Below are 23788 nucleotides of genomic sequence, written 5' to 3'. Positions count from 1 at the left end.
TTGTGCCAATGAAGCTAGTGTAGGTGATGGGCAGTAGTCTTGTTTTCCTTTTTGAGTCAAAGCATGTGCAGAAATGATGGCTGAGGTTTTAGCACTAATAGAGCTGAGGTTTTAAGAGAACTCAGTGTTGCTGGGAACGCATCCTCAAAAGAATGGTGGGCCCTGGGCAGACTGGCACAGCAATGGTGTCATCCGAAGGCTGCCTCTTTGCAGAGGTACTAGCAATGGAAGTATTTATGCACTGGTTCAGGAGGTCGGGAATGATAAAACTAGGCTACTGCAACTAAGCCATTCCTATTACTTAGACTCCCAGTAAGTATAAAATAAACCCTAAGAACAACTGTTTTCCAAAACAAACCCTTACCAGCTTGTACTTTGGTGAATCTCTACCTTGCAAGTCCAGATTCGTAACACAATTTTCCTTTAACTATCTGAAATGGACAGAGGCATCATGTGCTATTAAGCATTCTCGTTATCACTGCCTAGACTAAACTTGAATCAGAAATCCAGAAGCACGCAGATCAGTGTTTGTTGCACTTCCTGTGATGATGATCAGCATGGTGATATGATCCATGGTCGTTGCTGCAGGTCAGCATTTTTCTCAGTCCATGGCTCTCCTGAGAAATATTCAAAGCAGTACTTCAGTACTGGAGGCATTTGGAACTAAGGGAAGTGTATGAGACAGGTAGCTTACAATTGGCTCTGCAGCATACATGAAGCTCTTATTTTCAGGATGAGTCACTGTAGATGTAACAGAGGAATGAAATCATGAGTCCATCAGAAATTCTTGTTTTCTTACTCATCAAGATCAACAGAAACTTGGAATGCAGTGCCTCTGACACTGCTCTTAGTCACATTAGGTTAAGGAGTCCCTTCAAGGCCTCTCAGGACTCAGAAAGCTTCTGTCTGAATTGCTATTGCTCAATTTTCATTCATATACCTGTTCAAATGTTTTAGTGAGGTAGATGTGCCAGTAGCCACCTTCTCTTTATGAGCAACTTGAGCACCAAGTGCCACCCTCATTTCTCTCTTACTGCCAGAAGCAGTGAAATAAAACTAATACATCACTTGATTCAGTTTTTATGTCAGCGTTTAACTCACTCGTTTGAAGAAAAGCTTTTATTCCCTCCTAATCGTACGTTAATTAGCCATTTATTTTGCTGACCTCTATAGGTCATAGACAGCACATCATTCATCACTGCAAATAATATCAGAAAGCAAGTGGCAATTTACTGACTACAGACCATCTGTTCCCAGTAGCCCTAGGGCAATACACATGCTCCATATTGTGTGACTGGAGAGGACTGCACAAACTTCACTGCTGGTTCAAGCCCTATGCAGAATGAACAACTTCTTGTCAGTTCTGAAGAAAGCACACACTTCTCTCAGCAGAGAGAAGCATTGATAGATAGTATATTCCTCAAAGCATTGATAGATGCTAATCAATGCTTTGGGGAATACACCGACTTGCTCAATACTCTGAAAACTATAATTCTCTGCTATCATTATGTTGTTTTTTTTCTATTACCTGTCATTGGAATTACAAAATATGGAACCATTTTGTAATAGTAGTAACAATAGGCTCTGTCTTCTCAGCTTCTCATTTGTTCTTTCACACCTTCTGCAGGAATGACATGAGATTTAAGGGTAACTAGGTTATCTGCAGTAGGGATCTCACTTCTGAAATACTCTTCATTTCATAAATTCAAGATATATCAGCATTTCCGTAATCATGAAGAAAAAAGAATTCAAATATGCTTTAGGTTTATTTTTGCACATCCCCAAAATCTGCCAAGAACTTTAAGAAAGGCAGAAAACAACATTCCAAATTGTATCATGTTTTGAACTACAACATTCTCCTTTTGTATATTTTTAAGAAAGGAATTTTACACTGCTATATTTGATTGAGTCAAAGTGAATAGCAATTTCTTCTCTCTTGCAAGTGCAGGGGCTACTTTAGTAGAATATGGTGAATGTGTATTTAGAAAGCAGCACTATTTCCACTACTAACATAAGGCACCAAAAATATTCTGTATTACAGACAAACATTCTTCATTCCTACTAAAATCTACAGATAGCCCAATTCAACTCCAATGCTTCTCTAAAGTCAAGTATTTTTTGAAGAAGCAGGGTACCGAGGACCAGAAGAACTACAAGACACACAAGTATACATTCTCATTGATTCTTGTGATCTGACAGCCCATTTAGTATTCCCTGCTGCCAGAGGTCTGCAGGGAATACTAATGCTAGTAATGATGTTCTGCAAGTCCTTTGCACTGAAATGACATGGACTGGAAATCACTGTAGGACTTGAACTTCTCACTTAAGAATACTGCAGCACAGGCTGATGATATTCAATCTGGAGTTGTGTTTTTTCCTCCTAGCCATGCTTTACTTGTATCCAGGGGACTCCAACATGTGTAAGAAGATCATGTAAAAAAGCTTGTATTCAATGGGATAAAAACATCTTAGTATTAAAGGGAACTTCCAACAGTAATGGACCATTTCTTAAGAAGGCTTGAATAAATATGGTAAATGACATTAAACGTTCCTGGAAATGGAGCCTTTGCCCTTTTTTACCTAACTTCATTCTGCTTTAAATATACCCCTTAATTCCCTTAGTCTATTATATCTCTATAGGTACACAGCTCTAGGCTGGCTACAACAGCAGAAGGTTTTTTGAATATAAGACAAAGCACACACAAGCAAAGCAAATTAATAGAAAGCATAAGTGTGTTGCCACTGCATATGACAGAAGTCTTCAGAGAACGAATGGGTAGGGGGGGACTGCCATCTCTGAACTCTGATATCTTTACACTGATTCTGTCTCTATAGGTGTGAACTGCACGTGAAAGAAGAAACAAGTGATTAGATTAGTTTCTCTGTAATTGGAGAAAGATAGAAAATGGATCACTTGCAGCTTAGAAACATGTATTTCTTATGTGCCTGTGATCAAAAATGTATGCTTCAAGTAGTAAGTGTCTAGGATAAAAGCCAAGACATAATTAGAACTTTACTGGTGCGTTATGGACAGCAAGACAGAAGCTTGCCAAAGCATTTTGGAGAATTTTGTTCCTTCAGTTTAAGCACCAGCGCACGGTATTCACTCTGAGGATGCTCCCACCTATTTAGTACTATGCCACTAATTGTGTGAGGTGTTGGAGGTGTCCTGGTCTGGATTTTCACTTTATGCTGGTAGAACTGTAACGCCAGAGTATGGCCTTAATTACTGATTGCTCAACCAGATTTTCATAGTTTCCTGGTCTTTCAAGTCCCTTGTTACAAGCTTTGACAAAGCAATAAAATCACCTTCTTTTCAGAACTGTATAACATTAGGGATAAAAAACCTCATAGGAAAAATGGAATATGGCACTCTTCAAGGAAAGCCCATGCAGCAAGAATACATTCCAACTTGATCTGATGGGAATTACACATTTTTAATATACAAAGTGTATATTGATCTCTAACAAATTAGTAATGAGGTAGAGGGGGAGTTTTCCCTTCTCTTTTCCTTCTTCCCTCCCACCTATCCTCACTCACATTTTAGCAAAAGTGCATGGCAATAAACACTGAGATTGCATAAACAGTTTGCAAAAGCTAATTGGATAATGACTAGACCTACGTGTTCTCTGAGCTGAATGCACATCCTTGGCCTTTAGAGTTCACTGTAGAAATCCTTTCTGTGTTTCTGAGTGGAAAATAAGAGTCATCACTGATTAAAAAGCACTTCTTTTTAATCTGAGAAGTTTGGTGGCTGGATCTGTTTAAGTGAAAATTATCTGTTTAAGTGAAATGTGATTGAAAATTGCCACTCCAATTTCTCTCAATAAAACATGTATTAGATTCTGCCATAGTGCAATTTGTGATTACTAATGACAGAACCTGTTTATTAAATTACAGTATTTGGGAAGTACCTAGTACGTGATTCAGCCAGTATATCGAGAGTAGGGAAGAGATAAATTATCTTCGTAGAACTATAAGAGACACCAAGATAGGGATTTACCTTAAAACACTGTGATTTGATAGCAGTTCTTTGTATTAGTGCAATATTTGTAAACTAAAGCTTAGAGACAAGCATCATTTAAGTGCTGGCTGACTGTCAGCTGGCCCAGCAGGAACGAACTGCATGCACTAGTGGCTAAAACTTCTAATAATCTTGGTCATGACAAAAACATTTCACTTTTCCTCGCAATGATTGTTCTAAAGGTACCATGCTGTATAAAAGAACAGCCTTATTGTTGATATTGCAAAAATTTGGTTGACTGTTTTCTGAGCACTGCTTTTAATTGAAACAGCACAGCCTACGAGTAATTTCTGCTGGAAATTGAATTATTGGAATTCACATTCCTTTAAAACATATATATATATCTTAACTGCACTAAGTTGGTAGCAAAGAAGGAAGCAGCTGTCTTTTCTCATTCTGTATGTATAAGCAAAAAAGAAAACTGCTCTTAATCTCAATGATTCTCTTTCTCAGAATGATCCAAATCCCCTGGGACTGATCAATACTATGGAGCTCTTGTTAGCCCCAGAGCAAATCTCCCTAAGAGAAAGCTGTTCTTGTTCTTCATAATATCATGGTCAAATGGAACCAGAAATAAGAAACATCAGAAGACTGAAAATTTTCTGAAATGAAATTATATCTTTGGTCAGCAAACTTAAGGTAGCAGGTTTTCATCCTTCTCCCCTTCTCCTTTGCTGCTGAGGTAATGAAAGAGCAAAATTAATCCATTTTAAAGATAAATGCAAAAATACCCTTGAAATGCAGCCAAACACACTGCTATTTTGCCAGTTACCATCAAACGTATATAATACTATTCTGTGATAATAACAGCTGATCTTAGAAGAACACAACTGGAAGGAATCTCTGGGGTTGTCAATTTCAGTCACTTCTGTTAAAATTACATTGCAAAAATCTATTAAAAACATTAGCATTTTGACAAATATACAAAAGAAGTATTTCTGATTTGTTTTGACAGAGCTGGATACCTGAAGAAGTTTATGCTGGTGAAACATCACCACTGGTGGGGTGGGCTAGAGTTGTGATAAATCAAGCTTCAATTTTTTCTCCTATAGAAAGTTTAAAATAAAACATTAACATTGTTGAAGCATTGTCCAGTGTCCTGGAGAGAAAAAGTGTGTGATGTCCTGGAGGCCAATCTTCCATGCCATACTTCTTGCTAGACAAGTGATAGTCATGAAATGGAACTGCTTCAACATAGTACAGCATGTTTTCTCCCCATTGTAATGATGCTTTATCAGTGTTTGCAAATTTAAAAGAGATATATGTCTGTATTTCATACAAAAACAGACCTGCCAACATTGAATAGAAGTTTTCATAGAGAGGTGTCAAATCTGGGAATTACAAAACTCCTATGTGTATGCTTACATGTTTTATAATCCAGTTGCTAATTGTCCAAGTTCTGCAGTATGAATTTAAATTGATCTTCACTGGAATCAAGAGTTACACAGGGGATGAGAGGTAGGAGGGGAGTTACTTGGAACAGAGCTCTATACAGAGACTTGGCAATAATCTTAGGCACTAATATTCTTACTGGAAACAATTAATTTAGTAAATAACTAAATTTAAAATATTAAATAACTCTTCCAGGTAATACATTCTTTTCTGCACTCTCATAATCAGATTCTATGAGATAACTGTTCAAAAAAAAATGAGAGAGGGAATTCCCTACCTGTATTTGGCACTTTTGCTTACAGGTGGCAATAAGCAAAGTCTTTCAAGACACGACATCACTTTCTTTTCAACATGATCCTTTTTTTTTTTTCATAACCATTACAGTAAGTCCCATGTTATGTTACTTTTAGACTGTTCCACTTTTACTAGTGGCTTCTTTATTGTGTGATGACCAGATAGGCAAAGAGAAGGAGAGAGAGATTATTTATATTTCAATGACTATCTTTTTCAGACAACCCTTAGACAGGCTGGTAAATGTTGTATTTGTTTTACTGTAAATCACTATGAAACATTCATGTGCAAATAGTATTTTATATATTTATGATGTACCACTTCTACTATATATGCAGAGAGTTATAAATAAAAATATATGTTTTTATTTTCCAAGCCTGTAATTTTGAATGAATGTAAATTGTGAAGAAAGACTTACTTCTGTAGGATACAATATTAATCTCTGGGAATGGTAGGTACAGAAGAATAGTGTATAGATACTGTCTTCAGCATCATTTGAATAGCACTGCATCATTTACTGGATTTTGCCACAATTGGGAATCCGGGAAGAAGAGAGCAAAGGAACATTACAAAAAAACCCTGCTGAAAATAAACTTTTTTGTGGTTAAATAACCAGCCAGTTGGAATTGAGGCACTGTTTTCTTAGGGTGGCAGAACAGTTGGAAAAGTTGTTGGATTTTTTTGGCCGTGGTCTGCACATTACAGCTCTATCATTACTGTTACTAAACTGACAAGTACATTGAAAGGGTTATTATTTTACTAGCACATTCTTGCAAAAATACAGTGTACGCAGTCTGATAGCATGAAGCTTTTGTTTTTAGAATTTTCTTTGACCCTTCTGACACATTCATACCACTGTGATTAGCTGATCTCAGAAATACTTCAAACATGTAGGCACAGTAGAACATGAGACATGATCTACAGACAGCAGCAAATCATCATAGAAGTGGTGCACAAAGCCATATAATGACCATGTAAGAGATATACTTGTGTGTTCCACACTGCCTGAAAAAGGTCTTGGAAAATTTCAGTCAGATTTTTTAAAGTTAGGTAGCTTTGTATTTAGATCTTAGTAACAGAGCCAAAAACAGTAGCTGCACTTACCGGCAGACAGCTCTCCCGTGGACAGAAATGGTACATGTGTAAACTGAATCTGGTTTAAAAATAATTGAACATTCCTCATGCTTTTGTTGTAAACAGTGTTTTCTTCTAGTTGCCCAGAAAAGTTGTGGAATCTCCATCCTTGGAGATATTAAAAAACCCAACCAGATATGGTCCTAGGCAACCTGCTCTAGCTGACCATGCTTGAGCAGAAAGGTTAGATCAGATGATCTCCAGAGGTCCCTTCACCCCAACTATTCTGTGATTCTTAGCAATAGCACTTGAACTTCCATATTGAATCCAGCAGCACCCTTTGCAGTACAGGAGTACCTTATACAACCGTTATTCCCTTATTAAAGGGGAGAGATCAATTACCTAAATATTTAAGATAAATGAAATACTATTTCCATCACTTTCATGAATTCATGTACTTTGCTGAGAAGGTGCCAGTACACTAGATTTAATAGATGAAGAAAATTATTGTTCTCCTTTGATTTGGTGTCTATGTGATCATTTACAGTGTAGCAATTAAGAGCAGAGTTACTATTGTCTTGACAGTACTCAGAGCACAACCAGATGTGCCTTCATATGGATGCAAATCTCATAGCTTCAGTTCTTCTCAAATAACAGCTCAGATCAGATAATTCTCTGCCAACATACAGTAACCTGTGCTTCTCCTGGTTATCACGGGATTGCCCAAGAAGTTTTCTTGTTGATGCAGCTGTTGCTTTTAGGCTCATTGCTTTCCTCCTCTTCATCAGGCTTCAGCAGTCATCCTTATCTTTGTGCCAATTTTTCCTAAATCTGGGAGCAGATTATTTGCCTCAATGAAAAAAAGTATCCCAAGCAAATGACTGCTTTGGACCCACTTTAAATCACATACCTTAAACCTCAAAGATTAAAATATTCTTTCTGTCTTAAGTTCTCTTCTAAACCAGAGGGTCTCAGTTATGTGTCTGCCTCTCACCAGATTCCTGCTTGAATACTAGTGGAAAAAGGAAGCCTGCTTTGAACAGAAAGGCTATGACTCACTGTCTGACAGCCAGAAAGGAATATTTTTACTGTCTTTTCACCTCATCACTGTCAGTTTGCCAAAGGTCCTGATTAAGTGATTCCGTCAGGTAAAGACACATTTAGTTCACCCCTTAAAATATCATCCCAAGCTTGTCTCTGAGTTTCATTTTGGGCAGGATATTGACTTTCTGTTTTTATTCCTAAAACTGCAGGCACCCAGGTCTGAGGCTGATCAATTTGCTAACTCTTAGCACACAGTGTCCTTCTGCTCTGACAGAATAAATGCCTTCAAGTTTCTTTTATTTTTGCATGTGTGAATGAAAGATCTCAGGCATTATCTTTTCAGTGAAATACTCCCTCAGTAATCTCTTATGAAATTGCCTGAGTGGAACTAATGTTCCACAAAATCAGCAGAGCCCAGTCACCATCATTAGATTTCCTGTGAGATGTTTCATGCCTCTGGTCTGCAAAGCTGCCAACTGATTTCTTCCACACACACACACTTTCATTAAACATGATGCTACCTACTACAGAGCAACCCAGCCAACTTTTTGGTACAGCATTTCTTCATACTTAGCTGAACCAGTGTCTTTCAGGGACTATTCTGCAACTAGCTGGTGTTGTATATGGACTATTACAATCATTCACAGTGTTACTGTATACATAGGCAAAAACTCAAAGAAGCAGCCAAAGTTACTTTCCACTACTTCAATGTTACTTTCCACTGTTCAGAATGCATACAGTGTTACACACATTGGTAATCCTCCTTCAGGGTCCCTAAGGACTTCTAGGCTTTGGAGCTTCAACAGAACAGAAGGCATGGGGCATTCATGTGTGCGTAGCACTACAATGGCTAGGGCACAGGTTCATGTCCTGTGGGTAGTGCAGCAGTATCTGGTTTTGAGTGTTTGGGTTTGAGTGTTGACAATGAGAGTGCACGGTCTGAGGAACTGTGACAGAAAAAGGACATGGGGCTGTCAATAGTGCTGTTCAGACTAATCTGGACAATCAAGTAAGAGAGGCTCAGTTTTACAACAACTGCATTTTCTGGCACAAATTGTAGTGTCTTAACTTGTAAGACTTGCTCCCCTGACAAAGAAGATGAGGGGTCTGAACCCCTCATTTGCTTGTCTCAGATGTACAAAATGACCTCAGATAGTGACAGAAGGTGGTATTGCTTCACTGTGGTACAATGCTTCTGCTTTCGGCAGCCTGAAAGATGCCTGAGGACTGTTAACTGAGGTCCGAAAAAGGTGCTAAATAAGGCAGCTCTCTGGCTTAGAAAGATGCTGCCTGTGAAAGGCAATGAGAACTGCAATTTAGTCAACGATTATTCAACAACAGTGAAAAAGGTACAGCTCAGAAAGCTAGGTAAATGGGTTTGTCCCTGTACTCCTGCCATCAAATGGGGAAAGGTACTGAAAACACTTTATTTGCTGGCTAATTACTGAAATAAAAACTTCTACTTCTAGTGGGACACAGAGTAAGCAACTCCCAGATTCTCAGCAACGCAACCAAACTGTCCCAATGGCATGCTGCTGCCAACCACAGCTCAGCATCTGGACGAAGTAAAGACCTTGCTGGGGGAGCAGATTTTTGTGCAAAATACTCAGAGGTAAGCACAACAGAAACACTCTTCTCAGAGCAGACTGAAATCCTGTAATATTATTATCACACAGCAGACTGAACGACTACACCAGAGGAAGTTTTAAATATTTAAAATACTTTAAATAAAGTAATAAGACATTTGACCAACATACAAGCAGGAAGGAGAGTTGTCTCCTTGAACTTAAAAAGTAATTATCTGTCTTCTGAAGAATGAAAGTTAGGGCAGTTTGCAGTTAACATTTATTTTTGCAAATACTTATTTATTTAATGTATTAAACAAGTTGCTTCAACAGTCTGCACTAGCTATTATTGTATGGCTAAAATGGGAGTCTCCCCTTCCTCTGCCTTCTCTTACTCGGCTTCCAGACATCTTAATTTTGGGGGAAATGTTTACTTATAATGAGAGATGGTCCACTTAGGTGCCACAGTTCTCATTAACATATCCTATGTTTTAGTACAGTACTACTATTTTTGGCATTGAAATGCTAGTGGTTTGTTACCAACTTTACAAACAGATGTCCTTGTACTACCAGCACAAAGTTGTGCATCTCCCTGGAAGCTCGGGTGACTGCACTTGGCACACCCTATGTGCACTTTCAGAAAGCACCACCAAAGAGTTTAATAAATAAGAATGCGACAAAGTTTAGAAATCACTTCCCAAAACAGCCTGTGAAATATTTGTGTGTGCCAGCAGATAGTTCACAGTACCCAAAGGCCTACCTATTTAAAAAATTTTTTTTTCGCTTGTGCTGTCATCAAGACTAATGCACTTTAAATCTGTTGATTTCTATTTTCCACTAATTTAGTAACTGATGAAAAAAAATCAATTTTGAAGATATTTAACTTCAGGAAAACTACCAGCTATCACAAATACATTTTTTCCTGTGTTTGAGCCACACTGTATGCAGAATGCTTTACCACAAGGAGATGAAATACGAAGTTAAAAAAAAAAAAGTACTCAAAATAGTAGATGAGAACCTATTTTGTGTTAATAGCTTTAAAGCAATAGTCCTAGGATATGCAACATAAGAAGCTCAGAGAAGAAAGATAAAGGCAGCTGCATTTTAGAGCAGTGAAATTTGCATAGAACAAAACCAGAAAACAGCCCTTTACTGGCATCTGTATGTTTCTTTCCTATAGAAGGAAATATAAATGAAGAGTTTATGTGTAAATTATGTTGAGGCTGCTATGAGCATTGTGCCTGGATTCTGTTCTGCAAACTTTTTCCACTAACATTTCTGTTGGAAAAAGCTAACTCTTTAAGAGATGTAATGAGCCATCTGATTTTAATTTTGTTGTAAAAGAATAGGTTACTCGTTGAATTGTGCATAGCCAAGCCATTGAGCTACACTCAGCTCTGCTTCCTTATACAGATGATGACGGCTGCTCAAGCAAAAGCAGCATGTGAGAAAGCAGCAACTCTCAGCCATTATTTAAGTAAACATATCTTTGCGACAGCAAGAGTAAATATAAATGTATCTTCGGGACAGCAAGAGTTTTCTCTACGAGAGAGAGATGACTCTCTTCATTATCATTTGTCCCCAATTCTTCCAGCCCAACTCGCACAGAGAACTGCTAACGTGTCTTTTGGCCTTTCTCTCCCATTGCTCCTGGGACTGTAGCATCTTTATCCTCTTCAGTCACTCCCTCTATTTGGCATCATCTGCTAATTTCTTAAATGCTCACCCAGCCCTGCAAAAACACAGCTGTTTATTTCATTTCAGCTCTTGAGATAAGCCTGTCTGCACAAGATCCTATGGGACAGCTTAGGGTTCTGCACTTTACATGAGGCTATGTTCTAGAAAAGCTAAAGCTCTGGTGAGTGCTTGAGTGCTTTAGTGCTGCTTTGGATTCTAGTTTGAGAAAGCTGAACAGAAAGGCGGAGCCTTATACAATAACTGACCCTCACCCTGAAAACAATTTTAAGACATCCTGGGAAATCACAGTGGAACTGCAGAGCCCAGTTCTTCTTTTATAAAATGCTGTTTGTCCAGTCTATGTGCGGCTGTCTGCCTGCTGGCCGGACACAGCGAAATTCAGGGCCAGCTGAGACATGTCAGGCAAAACAAGAGACCAAGACAGGGAGGAGCCTGGCTTGATAGTTTTTGTTCTGTTTATGCCCTGTCTCTGCTTATTAATTCTCCACAGAAGAAATACAATGTCTGCCCTTAACTACAATTTCAGATCATTTTTCAAATGTCCCAGGATGCCTGCTGCTGATTTGTTACCTAACATGTGGCTGAATTAGCCAATATATATTGGTTACCTAATGCGGTATTCCTGCTGCTGGACTTCTGGCATAATATTGTTCAGAGATGTTTTAGAAATTCATCTTACATTTTTCCACACCGAAGCAAATGTGCATATTCTCCAGACCAAAGGAAGACTAGCACTGGCCTTGGATCTGCTATATAGTGACACTTGTGGAACCTTTTGCTCATGGCACTCTGAAAAAAAGGATTTCTCCCTACATATAACTCCCCGTACTATGGCCACAATGGTTTTACCTGTGCTCTGCCAAAGAAGCCAATACAGAAGTAGCCTGTCACCCATGGTGTTCCTACGTAATATCCATATTTGTCCTAATAGGCAGCCTGAACATGGACAAATCCCATCTGCCCTTGTGACATGTGATGCCAGAGCTCTTCTGGGAAGGAGCCTGGACTTTCTTATCTGCCCCAAATCAGCCATGTGGTGCTTCCTGAAAGGGCAGATAGGATAGATGGAGGCTGCTGGAGGCTCCTGGGCCAGCCAGAGTGCTGGGGCCTGTCCACACGGCAGGTAAGTGTGGCTGTGATTGTGTGATAATGACAGGATTCACCGGGGTTCCCCCCTTCCAAAAGTACGACCTTGGTCGTCTCCATCTTAGCCCCAAGGACACCCCTGAAGGCAAATATACTGAACGGGCAGCAAATTTAGCCATGGGGTTGCTCCTACCTTCCATAGTCAGCACAGTATTTGCAGCCAAGAGACCAGAACCACAGCAGCCCTGGCCAAAAAGGTTGCTGCAGAAATTGCTAGAGATTTTACTCCTGGGAACATGCTGTTGCCATATGGTCTCCACATTCGTAACACCAAACAAGTGCTTCACAAATAGTGTTCTAATAACAAATACCTAAGGAATTAATAATAATCTAGCTATTATTCTCTAATGTTCTCACTTTATTAAGACCATTTATTCTGTTCAAATGAGCTCTTTTGGAAGAACAACATCTGGCACCCACATGAATACCTGATTAGAGCTGTATGATCCCGGTATCTCACAAATTTACTGTCAGCAACATCTGCTTGTGCCAGCATAGCTTACAGTAACACTATGTTTTTCTTTTGTTCTAGGTGCATAGCGTAATGTCCATGCTGTACTACATTCTGATCATAGCTTTTTTGATCGGCACACAGGCAGCTCCAAAGTCAGCGGACAATGCTCCTCTGGGGTATCCTGCAGAACCCTCCCTGTCCAATATCCACTGGAGTAACGGACACCACGTTCCCAAGGCAGCTCCACACACATCCCACAGCCACTCTACTTGGACGATAGATAGGAGAGAATCTGTGAATATCACTGTGGACCCAAAGTTATTCAAGAAGAGGCGCTTCCGATCCCCTCGAGTCCTGTTCAGCACACAGCCTCCTCCAGTGTCAAAGCAAGGACAGCATATGGGATATCTTGACCATGCAGACTCTCTCAACAGGACTGTCCGGACCAAGAGGACTACACATCCTGTCCTGCACCGGGGAGAGTTCTCAGTATGTGACAGTGTCAGCATGTGGGTTGGGGACAAAACCACTGCCACTGACATCAAAGGCAAAGAGGTGACGGTGTTGGGAGAGGTCAACATTAACAACAATGTATTTAAGCAGTACTTTTTTGAGACCAAGTGCAGGGATCCTAAGCCAGTTTCCAGCGGGTGCCGAGGGATCGATGCTAAGCACTGGAACTCCTACTGCACCACAACACACACCTTTGTCAAAGCACTGACAATGGATGGCAAGCAAGCAGCTTGGCGCTTTATCCGAATTGATACAGCCTGCGTGTGTGTGCTCAGCAGGAAGTCAGGGAGACCCTGAGGCGGAACTAAATCCCATGACAACATCCTCCTATCCCCCTACCTCAGCCTGTAAATTATTTTAAGTTATAAAGGACTGCATGATGTATTTATAGTTTATACAGTACAGAAAGAACCTCATTATTTATTAAACTCTTTTGGAAATCTTTTGTTTGTTCTGCAATTTATTACTGGTAGAACTCTTTGGAAGATATTCACCTTAGTCTCATTCAGCTTTAAAACTCCAAAAATATTTGCATGGTCAGAGACCAATTTTTGTTCAGTACCCTATGAAAAGGAAACATTTTACAGTTTTCATATGTATTCTTCCACAAAACCTCCCAATTTACTGTGAAAATCTTCTGGGTGTGTTTTAAATTGAAATGTTTTGTCCAATTCCCAAGAAACTGAAAAAGACTTTCCAAGACTTGCTTCTAGTTTTACTAATCACCCATGAAGATATTAATCCTATGTCATTAATCATCTCAGTTAATTCCTTTAGTTCTTCACACTGCTGAATATTTTTTAAGTAAAAATTAGTGCACTTTAAAAAATTGAAAAAAATTGCCAAATTACTTTCACTGAAAAATAATCCTGAATTACTTTGCAACAGCTGTTTGCACAGCAGTGGAAACCAAATATGCAGATTTTTGTATTAAGATGATATTTTACATTTGATATTATTTATGAGCTCTACTAGAATGTTGGGGTTGTAAGTGTAAACATATATATGTGAATCAGAAATCTTCATTTTAAGGAGTTTATCATTAGACCGTAAAAATCAACTTGAGGCAGAATTTGGAAATGAGGCCTTGACATAGGAGTGAATCTTTTCATGCATGATGAAAGAGACCATTGTGGCTGTGCTTTATTAAGGAGCCCCAAAATAATGTTTTCCTCATAATATTTATGCTTTGGAGAACACCAGTCTCTAGAAATGTGTGGTGCAGCCTGAAACCTGTGCACACTGAACAAATCTGTAATTTCTCTTACTGTTTCCATTGGAAAAGCAGTTGCTATCTACTGCAGAAACTGTTTCAATACAAACAATATTAAAGACTTTTAGCTTAGTTTCTTCCAAATCTTTAGAGGGTACACTTTCACCACCACTCATGCACTGATATGATTTTAATAAAAAATAACTTCCCTCCCACACCTGGCACACACATGCCCCACATAAACAGCAAAGGCAGACAAGCAGTACATCTCTAGACAAGGTATATGTCATAATAAAATAGTGTCAGTGGAATTAACCAAACCTAGTTAAGAAATGCTTTCTGGTAAGATAGTGCCAGTTTATGATGTGAAGTGAAAGTCACTAGTTTAAAGATCATCCCTGATGATCACCAGTATGCCACTCTCCAGGCTTCTCTAGTAGGTGGTTATGGTATTGGACAGTGATGTTCCAGTAAGAATAAAGTTTTGCCCTCTCCAGAACAACATATTTGCAACATACACATGAATAGTCAATTATCCAGAAGGTCAAGGAGAAGACAATCATGCATATTTGACTGTGTCCTATGTTCTCCAAATAATGACTTCTTTATCTAGGTTGAGGCAGGGCAGGAATGAAGACTAAGGAATATTTAGAGTACAATCATGTAGGCTTTAGATGCTCTGATGCAGTAGAACAAAACAGTGGTGGTAGCCACTGGCCAGTCAGCACAGGAGAGATCAAGGAAGAACAGTGAAAAGTAATACACTATTCTGAAGCAAAGGGAAAATCAGAATTGGAGCTTATGCCTATGCTTTTTGGTTTAAACTTCTAGCAGGAGGCCATAAAGCAATGGAAATCCGTAACAAATCTGCTTTAGAAATTCTCTTTACCATACATGACACTATGTGACTACAAAAAATGAATGCTGCATATCTGCATTTGGAGATTTATGGAGACTGCCATTATTTTACCATTGACAAAACAAAACTGCAAATGAAACAGTGTCTCAAGATTGCATTCGGTAATTCAAAACATCTGCAAACCTGGCATTTCTTCAAAGAACATTGAAGCTCTGACATTGCTTTCTTCTTACAGCAAAAGCAAACTTGGGAGCTGGCATTCCTTTCGCATCCAGCCCACTTAAGAGTTGTTCTTACTACACTTTAAAGCTTACTCTTGCCAAGTACCAGATACCTATAACATCCAGTTGGAGTGGCCACATTATGGATTGCTATGAATTGCTGTAATAAATCTTGTCCTTGATTAAAATTTATATTAATAAATATTAAGCTATTAATTGGGGGGGAGGGGTATTTATTCTTACAGATACGGATGTGTTCTATCCCACCTCTATTCACTCAGCTGATTTTTATCTTGTGCTCTGAAGGCTGAAACTAGACTATTGGTTCATCCTTCACAACAGTGACCTACAGTATCACTGACACTTCTTGCTTGTTGATGAAAAAGGTCCCAAGAGGGAGTGAAGACAGAAGTTTCGTGCGTTTAGCACTTGGATCTTGACCCTGCTATTAATTGCGAAATCCAGAATTACAAACTTAAAGCTACAAATCTGAGCCTGTAGCATACAAATTCTAAAGATGCATGTGATTCTTATCTATGCATGTTATTGCAATGGCTGTGCAACAAGGTGGCATGATCAATGGTCTACTGAGAGGTAGTGTTAATAATTCATCTTAAAAAGTTAGTATAATAAAAACGTGGGTGTTTTGATATATTATTAGGTACAAAAAAACCCTGCAAATGTACACTCTTAGAGAAATTTTGTCATATTTAAATGTTTACTTTAACCACTTTGCTTAGATGGCAAGAGAAGGCTTTACGTCTGGCCCTGGCAACACTCAAACTCTGAAATTCCCCTCAGCAACATTTCCAGATGTTTACAATGTCACATTTACAGAACAGGATTTAAAACACGACCAGTTCTAGCTGTTCTTGCAGTGACTGGCAACACTTTTCCTTATTACCTCCAGGAACAGAAAGTATTCCTGATCAAGCCACAGCAGAGTTTCATACAGTCTAAAGATGTTACTATTACTTGATAAGGGTATCCTGAGAAGCACAAAATGAAGTATAGCAATTGATGGCCTACGGGTATAAGGAATCATCCTCTCTGGACAGTTCTGAAAGCCGACAAGACAAACATCTATCAGAAACATTAAAGCTGAATTTCTTGAATAAGATCCGAGATTGTATGACTTGCAGTGTTATTTTCTGTAATTCTGTATGCTTCCAGGCAAGAGTAATTTATAATTCTCTTTTTGTTCAAGTAATGCCCATGGTTGTCACACATCTATGGTTGGAAAGAGAAAGAGCTTTTGAACATAGTATATTATGCACATGGGATACCATTAAATATGGGCCCAGACTTTTAGAAGTTCAACGTATGGATGAAGAAGTACAAAATTCATGTGATAATTGCTGTGTGAAAACTCACAACTATGACTTGCTACTGGCATACAGCAAACAGGTTAGGTTAGCAAAAATCAAAGAGTAAAATCTGGAAGAGCACTGTTGCTGATATTCTGGAGGATTGAACTTCGAAACCATAGTGGAGCCAGTAACAATTCTTCTTTCTCAAAAAGGACCTCTTGATTATATCAACAAAAAACATCTCTTTGCATCATATATCCAAAATAGGCAAGCTGTCATGGAAAATTCCTCTATACCAACGCATTGTGAGGATATTTTACAAGTCAGTGTTTCTCACCTGAGACTGACAACTCAAACTCAGAATGAAATAGCTCCAAAAGATATATCCATGTGTGCATTTGTCATCAATGATACTGACTGTTCTCTGCTTCCTTGGTCAAAAAACATCATCTTAAAAGCAAAGAGTCACATCAGGATTGAACTACAAAACTAACTCAGTGACAAGCTGTTGCCTTTTATTTTCTCCCCTCTTCAAAGATAAAATCCAGCTAGAGATGCTTGAGGCATCATCTCAGTTGCAGTGAGCTGATCATTTACAGAACAAAGATTACAAGTGGCTTGTTGCACATATGGTTTTCTGGGCAGAGTACAGGAAAGCCAACAGATATACCTTCTTCAGTTCATCTGGAAAGCATACCAATGAGAAAGAGCAGACCAGCATATAAGGGTAATGGAACTTTTAGAGATGGACTCTGCAGATTAAATACAAACTGCAATGCAAATTAATATATTCTAAATTGAAACACACATTTCCACGTTGAGGTAAATAATTTTCCAAATACTTACATTGTTTGTGACTCAGAGCTGCTGCTCCTTGTTCACTGGGAAGCTGTGACAGTCTTTGCTGACATAACTACTACAGCATTTATGTCTGAGTTTGTAAATCTTGTAATGAACTGTCCTTTGTCATGTTTAGCTATGTCCCCCTTTTTTATTTATTTCCTTCTTTTCAATCAAGCACCTGGTAATCTGTCTGCAATTCACATGAAGATTGATGCAAGGAATCCTGCATCTCTGTGGAGTCAGGTGCAAGAAGGCTTGAATGCCAGCTAAGTCCAAACTGCAAGCTGAAATCTTCTTCCTTAAATTCCTTTTTACACATTTGTACGCAGATGTCAATGTTAGGTTTACTGACTGAGAAACTATGTTTCCAGCGGTACCTTCCATACAACAAGTGATATGGCTGTGAGCTGCTAACCAGATGGTAGTATATTATGAACTCATTTGCTGGAGACATCCAACTGATGGCAATTACAATAAATCATATGTTAGGGAATACATAGCAGAGCAAAGGTGGAAATCTGCTTTCTTACATGACTAAGAAAAGAGCAAGACAATTACAGGATTACTGCTCAGCAGAAACTTCTTGGATTGTGAATGAGATCTCATCTGAACAAACCTACATCACAACTGAGGAGAAAAGAGGGAATGAAGAGCTAGATGATGTCATAGCTAAACTTTAATTGCTGAAAAGCAATTATTATTCCCATTGCTTAGTTAACATCAAGCCTATCATGCCAGAAAGCTCAATCTAATGCTCTCAGTCCTGCAGTCAGGTCATACTTCATTGGGCCTTATCCTGATTATTTTTATTTTAATTGCAGTACAGACAGGAACTTTTGACTTTGAGAGAGTAAGAGACAAGTTAGAAAATAAAGAGTAATGCTTTTTCTGTATGTTCCCTTTCATACTTTACAAATCACTGCTGCTTCACTGTCTAATCCTTTATTTAACCATATGATTAAAGAGAAGTGCTGTGGCAGCAACACCCTTTACCAGCTCTTCTTTAGTAAGCAATACCTTTTGTTACAGCAACTACAATCATCATCAGTGAACTTATTTCTGGGCTTGGAATCTCAGTCTATTGTATTAGCAGTTTTCTGATTGGGTTCTAGAGGAATTCTTTGCTCTAGAAAAGTCAGTTTCTATATGCTATTCTAGAAAGTTATCTCTAGTGTTACAACAGTAATTAGACCTGAAATGCAATCTTGAGTTCCAGCACTTGGTTTGCACAACCATTGAAGATGGTGTACTTACACTTCAGTAGCATCCTTCAACCAAGCTGCCTTATAAAATGAAAATTAACTAGCAAAAGCTACAGAACATTCAACAGCACAGCCCGAAGCAGGACAAAAATGCATGAACCACTATATAGTATTTTGATATTTAAAGAAGGAAAACCAAGTCCAGCTGAACATACACTGACACCCTCCCACACACACACACACACACACAGAGAATGGGGACAGGTAGGGAGAGTGGAAAAAAAAACAAAAAAAAACCCCAAGAAAATAAGACAGAATTATCCAACTTCCAATTTGGGCTGGAAAGAATACTCTTTGGTTTCTGGTTTCAGACAGCATAAGGGAATCATGACAAGACTGACACTAGAAAAATCGATGTTCTGTTATTTAGGTTGGTGATTAAGAACAAAAGAGCTCAATAATAATTTTAAAATCAAACAGTTAACTGTACAGCCTTAGTGCTAATGGTCAGGAATCTGTTTTCCTTAGTCTGATCAGCTGACAGCTTTTGGCATTTCCTTCATTCACGTAAGCAGAGATAAGATTCACATGCAACACAGAAGACAGTATCTCAAGCATGACAACAGCAGACAGGATGGGTCTTTAGGACTAGGGGGCCTTGATTTTGAGAATTCTTTGTTTCTCTAGGACAGTTTTGTGACCAGAAGATCATCTATTTCCTATGTGTGCAATTCTATGGCAAATCCTAGGCATAAGCCTCAAATTGTCAGGTAAAATATTCTGCCCTTTTCTTCCCAGTGATAACTATTTCTGCAATGATTATTTTTATTTTCAGTCTATCGAGCACTCCTTCAATGCTCTGCCAAATGTGATAGTGTGATAGTTCTGTCAAATGTGACGGACTAGTTCTTCTAGACTTCAAAGAGCACAAATACTTCCCAACCGAATTTGAGCTTACTAGCTTTTGGGGGATTTCCCCAGACTCTCCAGGAAATTAAGAGGTATGAACAAGCTGTAAATTTTTGTTCTGTACCTTGCAGGAAAAACCATCAGTTTGCTACTGTTGCACAAATGGTGAGACCAATACAATCTTTTACCATAATCAAAGTCCTGGTAAGGGAGAAGGTTCTCTTTTTGTGCTTGTATAGAACTGTCCTAGAGCACAAATTTCTTGCTTTTCATCAAAAGAAGAAATCAAAAGCCCCTCACCATTCCCCTCACACACTTAAATCAGTTACCTGGGATTACTGCTTTAAATGCATACAGGTTTTTATTTCAAATCACTGCTTTTGACACACATAGCTTTTAAATAAAATATTGCCTGCCAACATTAGAGCAGAAGCCCACCACACGCACTTATTTTGCAAAATAGTAGGTCATTGAATATTTTTGCCTTCAGTTACAGACCTATAGTTCCTTCTGTCTTGAAAAGGTAATGTGCTGAATGCACTGATTAATGGATCCTCTCTTGTCTCTTTAATATCAGTTCCGTTTACACAATCCAATGCATACAGTGGCCTGTCTTCAGGCAGCTAGAGAGATCCTGCCTGTAAGTTTGCGATCTAAACTGACCATCTGATAAATGAAAGAATTGTAAGGCTACACAATAACAATCAACCCACACGACACCTTTAGCCTCTCATGAACATAACACAGACAGCCTCAGCATCTCTAGGAAAAGTGTGCCTGCTGATGATGATGATCACACGCATCCTGCATTTTTTCCCCCTCTTGAATCACTTAATTTGGTTGGATACTGTGCAACAGAATCAGAATCTCTTTAAGTCTGAGGAGAGTTCAAGCAGTGGCAGGAAGGAAGGAAGGTGCACAATTCCAATTCCCTTGTGAGAGAAAATTTATTAACCAATAAATAACAAAACTAGTTCTAATTATAACACAAGCTGCCTGAGTTACACTGCCTGAGTTCAGCTGTGTGCTAACTCCAAAATACAGTTTGGTATGTTGTAGAAACCTTCATGCTCTATTCATTCTGATTTTGTATCAACTTCCTACACAGGAAGGAAAAAAAAAAAAGAAAAAAAAGAAAGAAAGAAAGTGTTCATGTCAGTGCATCACCCAACCACAATTGATTACTTTGGTTCTAAGTTCCCTACAAAAGCTGGAACTGCAGCTTCTAAAAACATGGGCATTACAAGTCTGTAGACATCATGGGATGATATTATAAGGTGGGCAATATGAGTGTGCTGAACATAGGAAAAGGCAGCTAAAAGTGTAAATAATGAAACTGTGTGTATAAATCACCAGACAATGTTCACTGTGTCAAACCTAAAAGTTCTTACTCAGTTTTCCCACATAAAGTTTTAAGAATATTTTTCAGAAAGTGTGAAAAAAACTAATTTCCTATTTAAGCAAGCCTGACCAGACAGATTTTGGACAAATTTTTTCAATGACTCATATGTCAGCCGACATAGATTATAAGAAATTTTAGCCATAAATACAGTTCAAGACAAATATAAGACAGTAAAAGTAGAGTCTTATGTTGAAATCATTCTGAATCAGAACAGCTATATGTAGCTAGCTAAGGTGAAGAACTGCAGATGACAAGAAGGTGAAGAGAAAGAAGTTTGTCAAAGGTTCCTTGTCCTCTGCTAGTTCCCTAACCACATAAAAATCAGAAGAGACAGGAAAGGCAGAGGAAATTTTGGTGCCTTTAAAATAAGTTTTGGTGATATGTAACATGAGGAAGGAAGTATCTAATGGGAAAGTGCTGTTCTAAACTGGGACTGTTTACAGACTAATGATGGAAGCCCCATTCTCTCAATCACAGGACACAAGAGTTCTCAACATTCTCCTTCAAAGTTCACTCCCAAACCAGACTGGCAGAGCCAAAACCAACAAGCTTTGCAAGGGCTATTGTTAGTCTGAAAGCTACCGTGATGCAAACAACCTTTTTCAGTCATCTGACTGAAGCAAATTAACATACAAGCAAAATCCAGAACAGTTAGGCGCAAACAGCATTTTCGACATGCACCTCATGTGCTTCTCTTGTCGAGTAATTTTCTAATAACAGTATTATAGTAACTGATCACAATTGTATCACTGAACTGTAAAACCAGGGGAAAAAAACACCAAATGCAGCTATTTCTTTTTGCTATAAAACTGGTAGTTTATTGACAAATATCGATAAAATGATAATGAACCCATAAACAAATACGCCTCCAGGGCTCTCAGCTTCTAAGGGTTAAATTGTTGACATTTCTTATCACTGTCTGGCAGAGTCAAAGAATGCCTAAGCCACATTAAGACATTTTAGACAGTTAGCAGATTCCATTGTATGGAAAGGTGAATTTGGAACATGGAAACCTTTCCATACAATGCAATCTGCTAAATGTCATTTTAATGATATTTGTCTATGTCAACTGAACTGCTGAGGTCTGGCTCAGCATTCTAGAGTAATCTTAGATTCAGAAGGGCTGCAGACTAGACCAATTGCTGCTTTGCTCAGCTGTAGCACTTCCATCCCAAGCCCCAAGAAATTGAAATAAACTCCTCAGAACCTAAAAACTGTGTGGTTGACAACAGACATGCAGAATCAAACATACAAAATATATTTTTTCATGAACTTTCAACGTTGTGCTAGCTAAAAAATAAGTTCTAAACACCTTTGTAGTATTAGAACATTGAGTAACCAACGCTGTTTTCCTTATGCTTGTTGTAATAATTAACAGTAATATTCTCCACAGTCCGCATATGACATTATTCTGGAACACATTCTGGGAAAATATTAAATTAGGACCCATGGCTTTCTGAATAGCTTATCTTTGCACATAGCTAAAAGTGTTGCAGGGAGTGACTGAGGGAAAAAATACAACATACCTCTGGAGTTGCTTACTGTATTCTTTTCCCTTCGTTGCAAAGTAAGGCAGCAATTTCAGTCCAGTTCTGAAACTTCTTGGTATGACATTTCTCCTAGTGAAAAAAAGGGATTCTAAGATGAAATGTGTCCTCTGCAACAGAAGTGAATATTTCAGTTTTATTTTTTGCAATGGATAGTTTCATACCTGGATAAAATCTATTAAGCTACATCAAAGGATTTTTGTCTTTCTTCAATATTCTAAAATTGGAAGGAAAGGCTGTCCCCAGCAACTGAAGTTATAATCAGCCTATAGAAATTTCCTTTAAATTTGTATTTGAAATACTCAGTTGCTCTCTATTTTACAAAACACATTACAGCTCCCAATTTTCTGATTTGTTTAAAAAATAACCAGATGCTTCTTTGGAGAACTAGCATGCGGATTGCTTTACGATAGATTTTGAACAGATTAAAACAAATATTATTTATTCCATTTTCCCTAAACTCAGGTCATCTTTAACTCTATCACACTGCTGAAACATTATTTAATGCAGGTCAATGGATGACTCATTCAGTGATTAATATCTTCCAATACAGCTGTCATTTGCAACAATGCTTAAACACATATTTCCAAACATCAAAACTACCAGAAGGCAAACAAGAGAAAGTAAATTAAGAAAGTGAGACTTTGGCTGTCTTCACTATTAAGCTGGGAAATGATGCTTATTGTGACAGTTTATTTGCCATGTTCGCAAGAACTAGGAACACTTCAGGAAGAAAATGTGCACTCAGAGCAGTCATGCCACTCATTTTACACTGCAAAAAGAGCCAACAAAATCTCCAGTCTTCTGTCAACTAGTTTTAATACTTCCTACATTTGAGCATAAAAGGCAATTTGACACTTAGTATTGCCAATTCCTCAGTATAGCCCTGTACTTACTTACAGAAGAGAGTCCTTCTTTTTTTTTTTTTTCTTTTTTTTTAATTATGCTTGCATATTTAGGCAATAGACGACTGCTGAACACCTAGCTGCTTTACTTAGCAACTAAAAACCAAACAGGCTGTCTTGCAGTCTGCATACTGTGTGGTGTTTTAGCAAATTTTCTCCAACTCGTTATTACTTAT

At 38.4% G+C, this 23788-nt stretch overlaps 1 protein-coding gene and 1 long non-coding RNA gene across 19 annotated transcripts in view; one reads left to right on the top strand and one right to left on the bottom strand.

Moving 5' to 3' along the window:
• Nucleotides 1-13646, top strand: part of NGF (nerve growth factor) — a 33765-nt gene extending 20119 nt beyond the window's left edge. Inside the window, exons 2-3 of one of the 2 annotated variants that reach the window (XM_062595171.1) lie at nt 9295-9437; nt 12767-13646. In XM_062595171.1, coding sequence (XP_062451155.1) covers nt 12779-13498 — 720 coding nt within the window. In that variant the 5' untranslated portion in view covers nt 9295-9437; nt 12767-12778 and the 3' untranslated portion in view covers nt 13499-13646. Of the gene's footprint in view, nt 1-9294; nt 9438-12104; nt 12212-12766 lie in introns of those variants that run through there. The other variant, XM_062595172.1, reaches the window with a different exon arrangement.
• The window catches only part of LOC134150962 (uncharacterized), a 137264-nt gene that overhangs the window by 61757 nt on the left and 51719 nt on the right, over nt 1-23788 (bottom strand). For all 17 annotated transcript variants that reach the window (XR_009960765.1, XR_009960776.1, XR_009960762.1 and 14 more), the window contains one exon: nt 22687-22779. This is a non-coding gene — a long non-coding RNA (uncharacterized LOC134150962). The remainder of the gene's footprint in view (nt 1-22686; nt 22780-23788) is intronic.

Source organism: Rhea pennata, chromosome 25 (genome assembly GCF_028389875.1).
Source record: "Rhea pennata isolate bPtePen1 chromosome 25, bPtePen1.pri, whole genome shotgun sequence".
NCBI lineage: Eukaryota > Metazoa > Chordata > Aves > Rheiformes > Rheidae > Rhea > Rhea pennata.
Note: the sequence above shows the minus strand (reverse complement) of the source record. Positions and strands in the feature narration are given on the sequence as shown.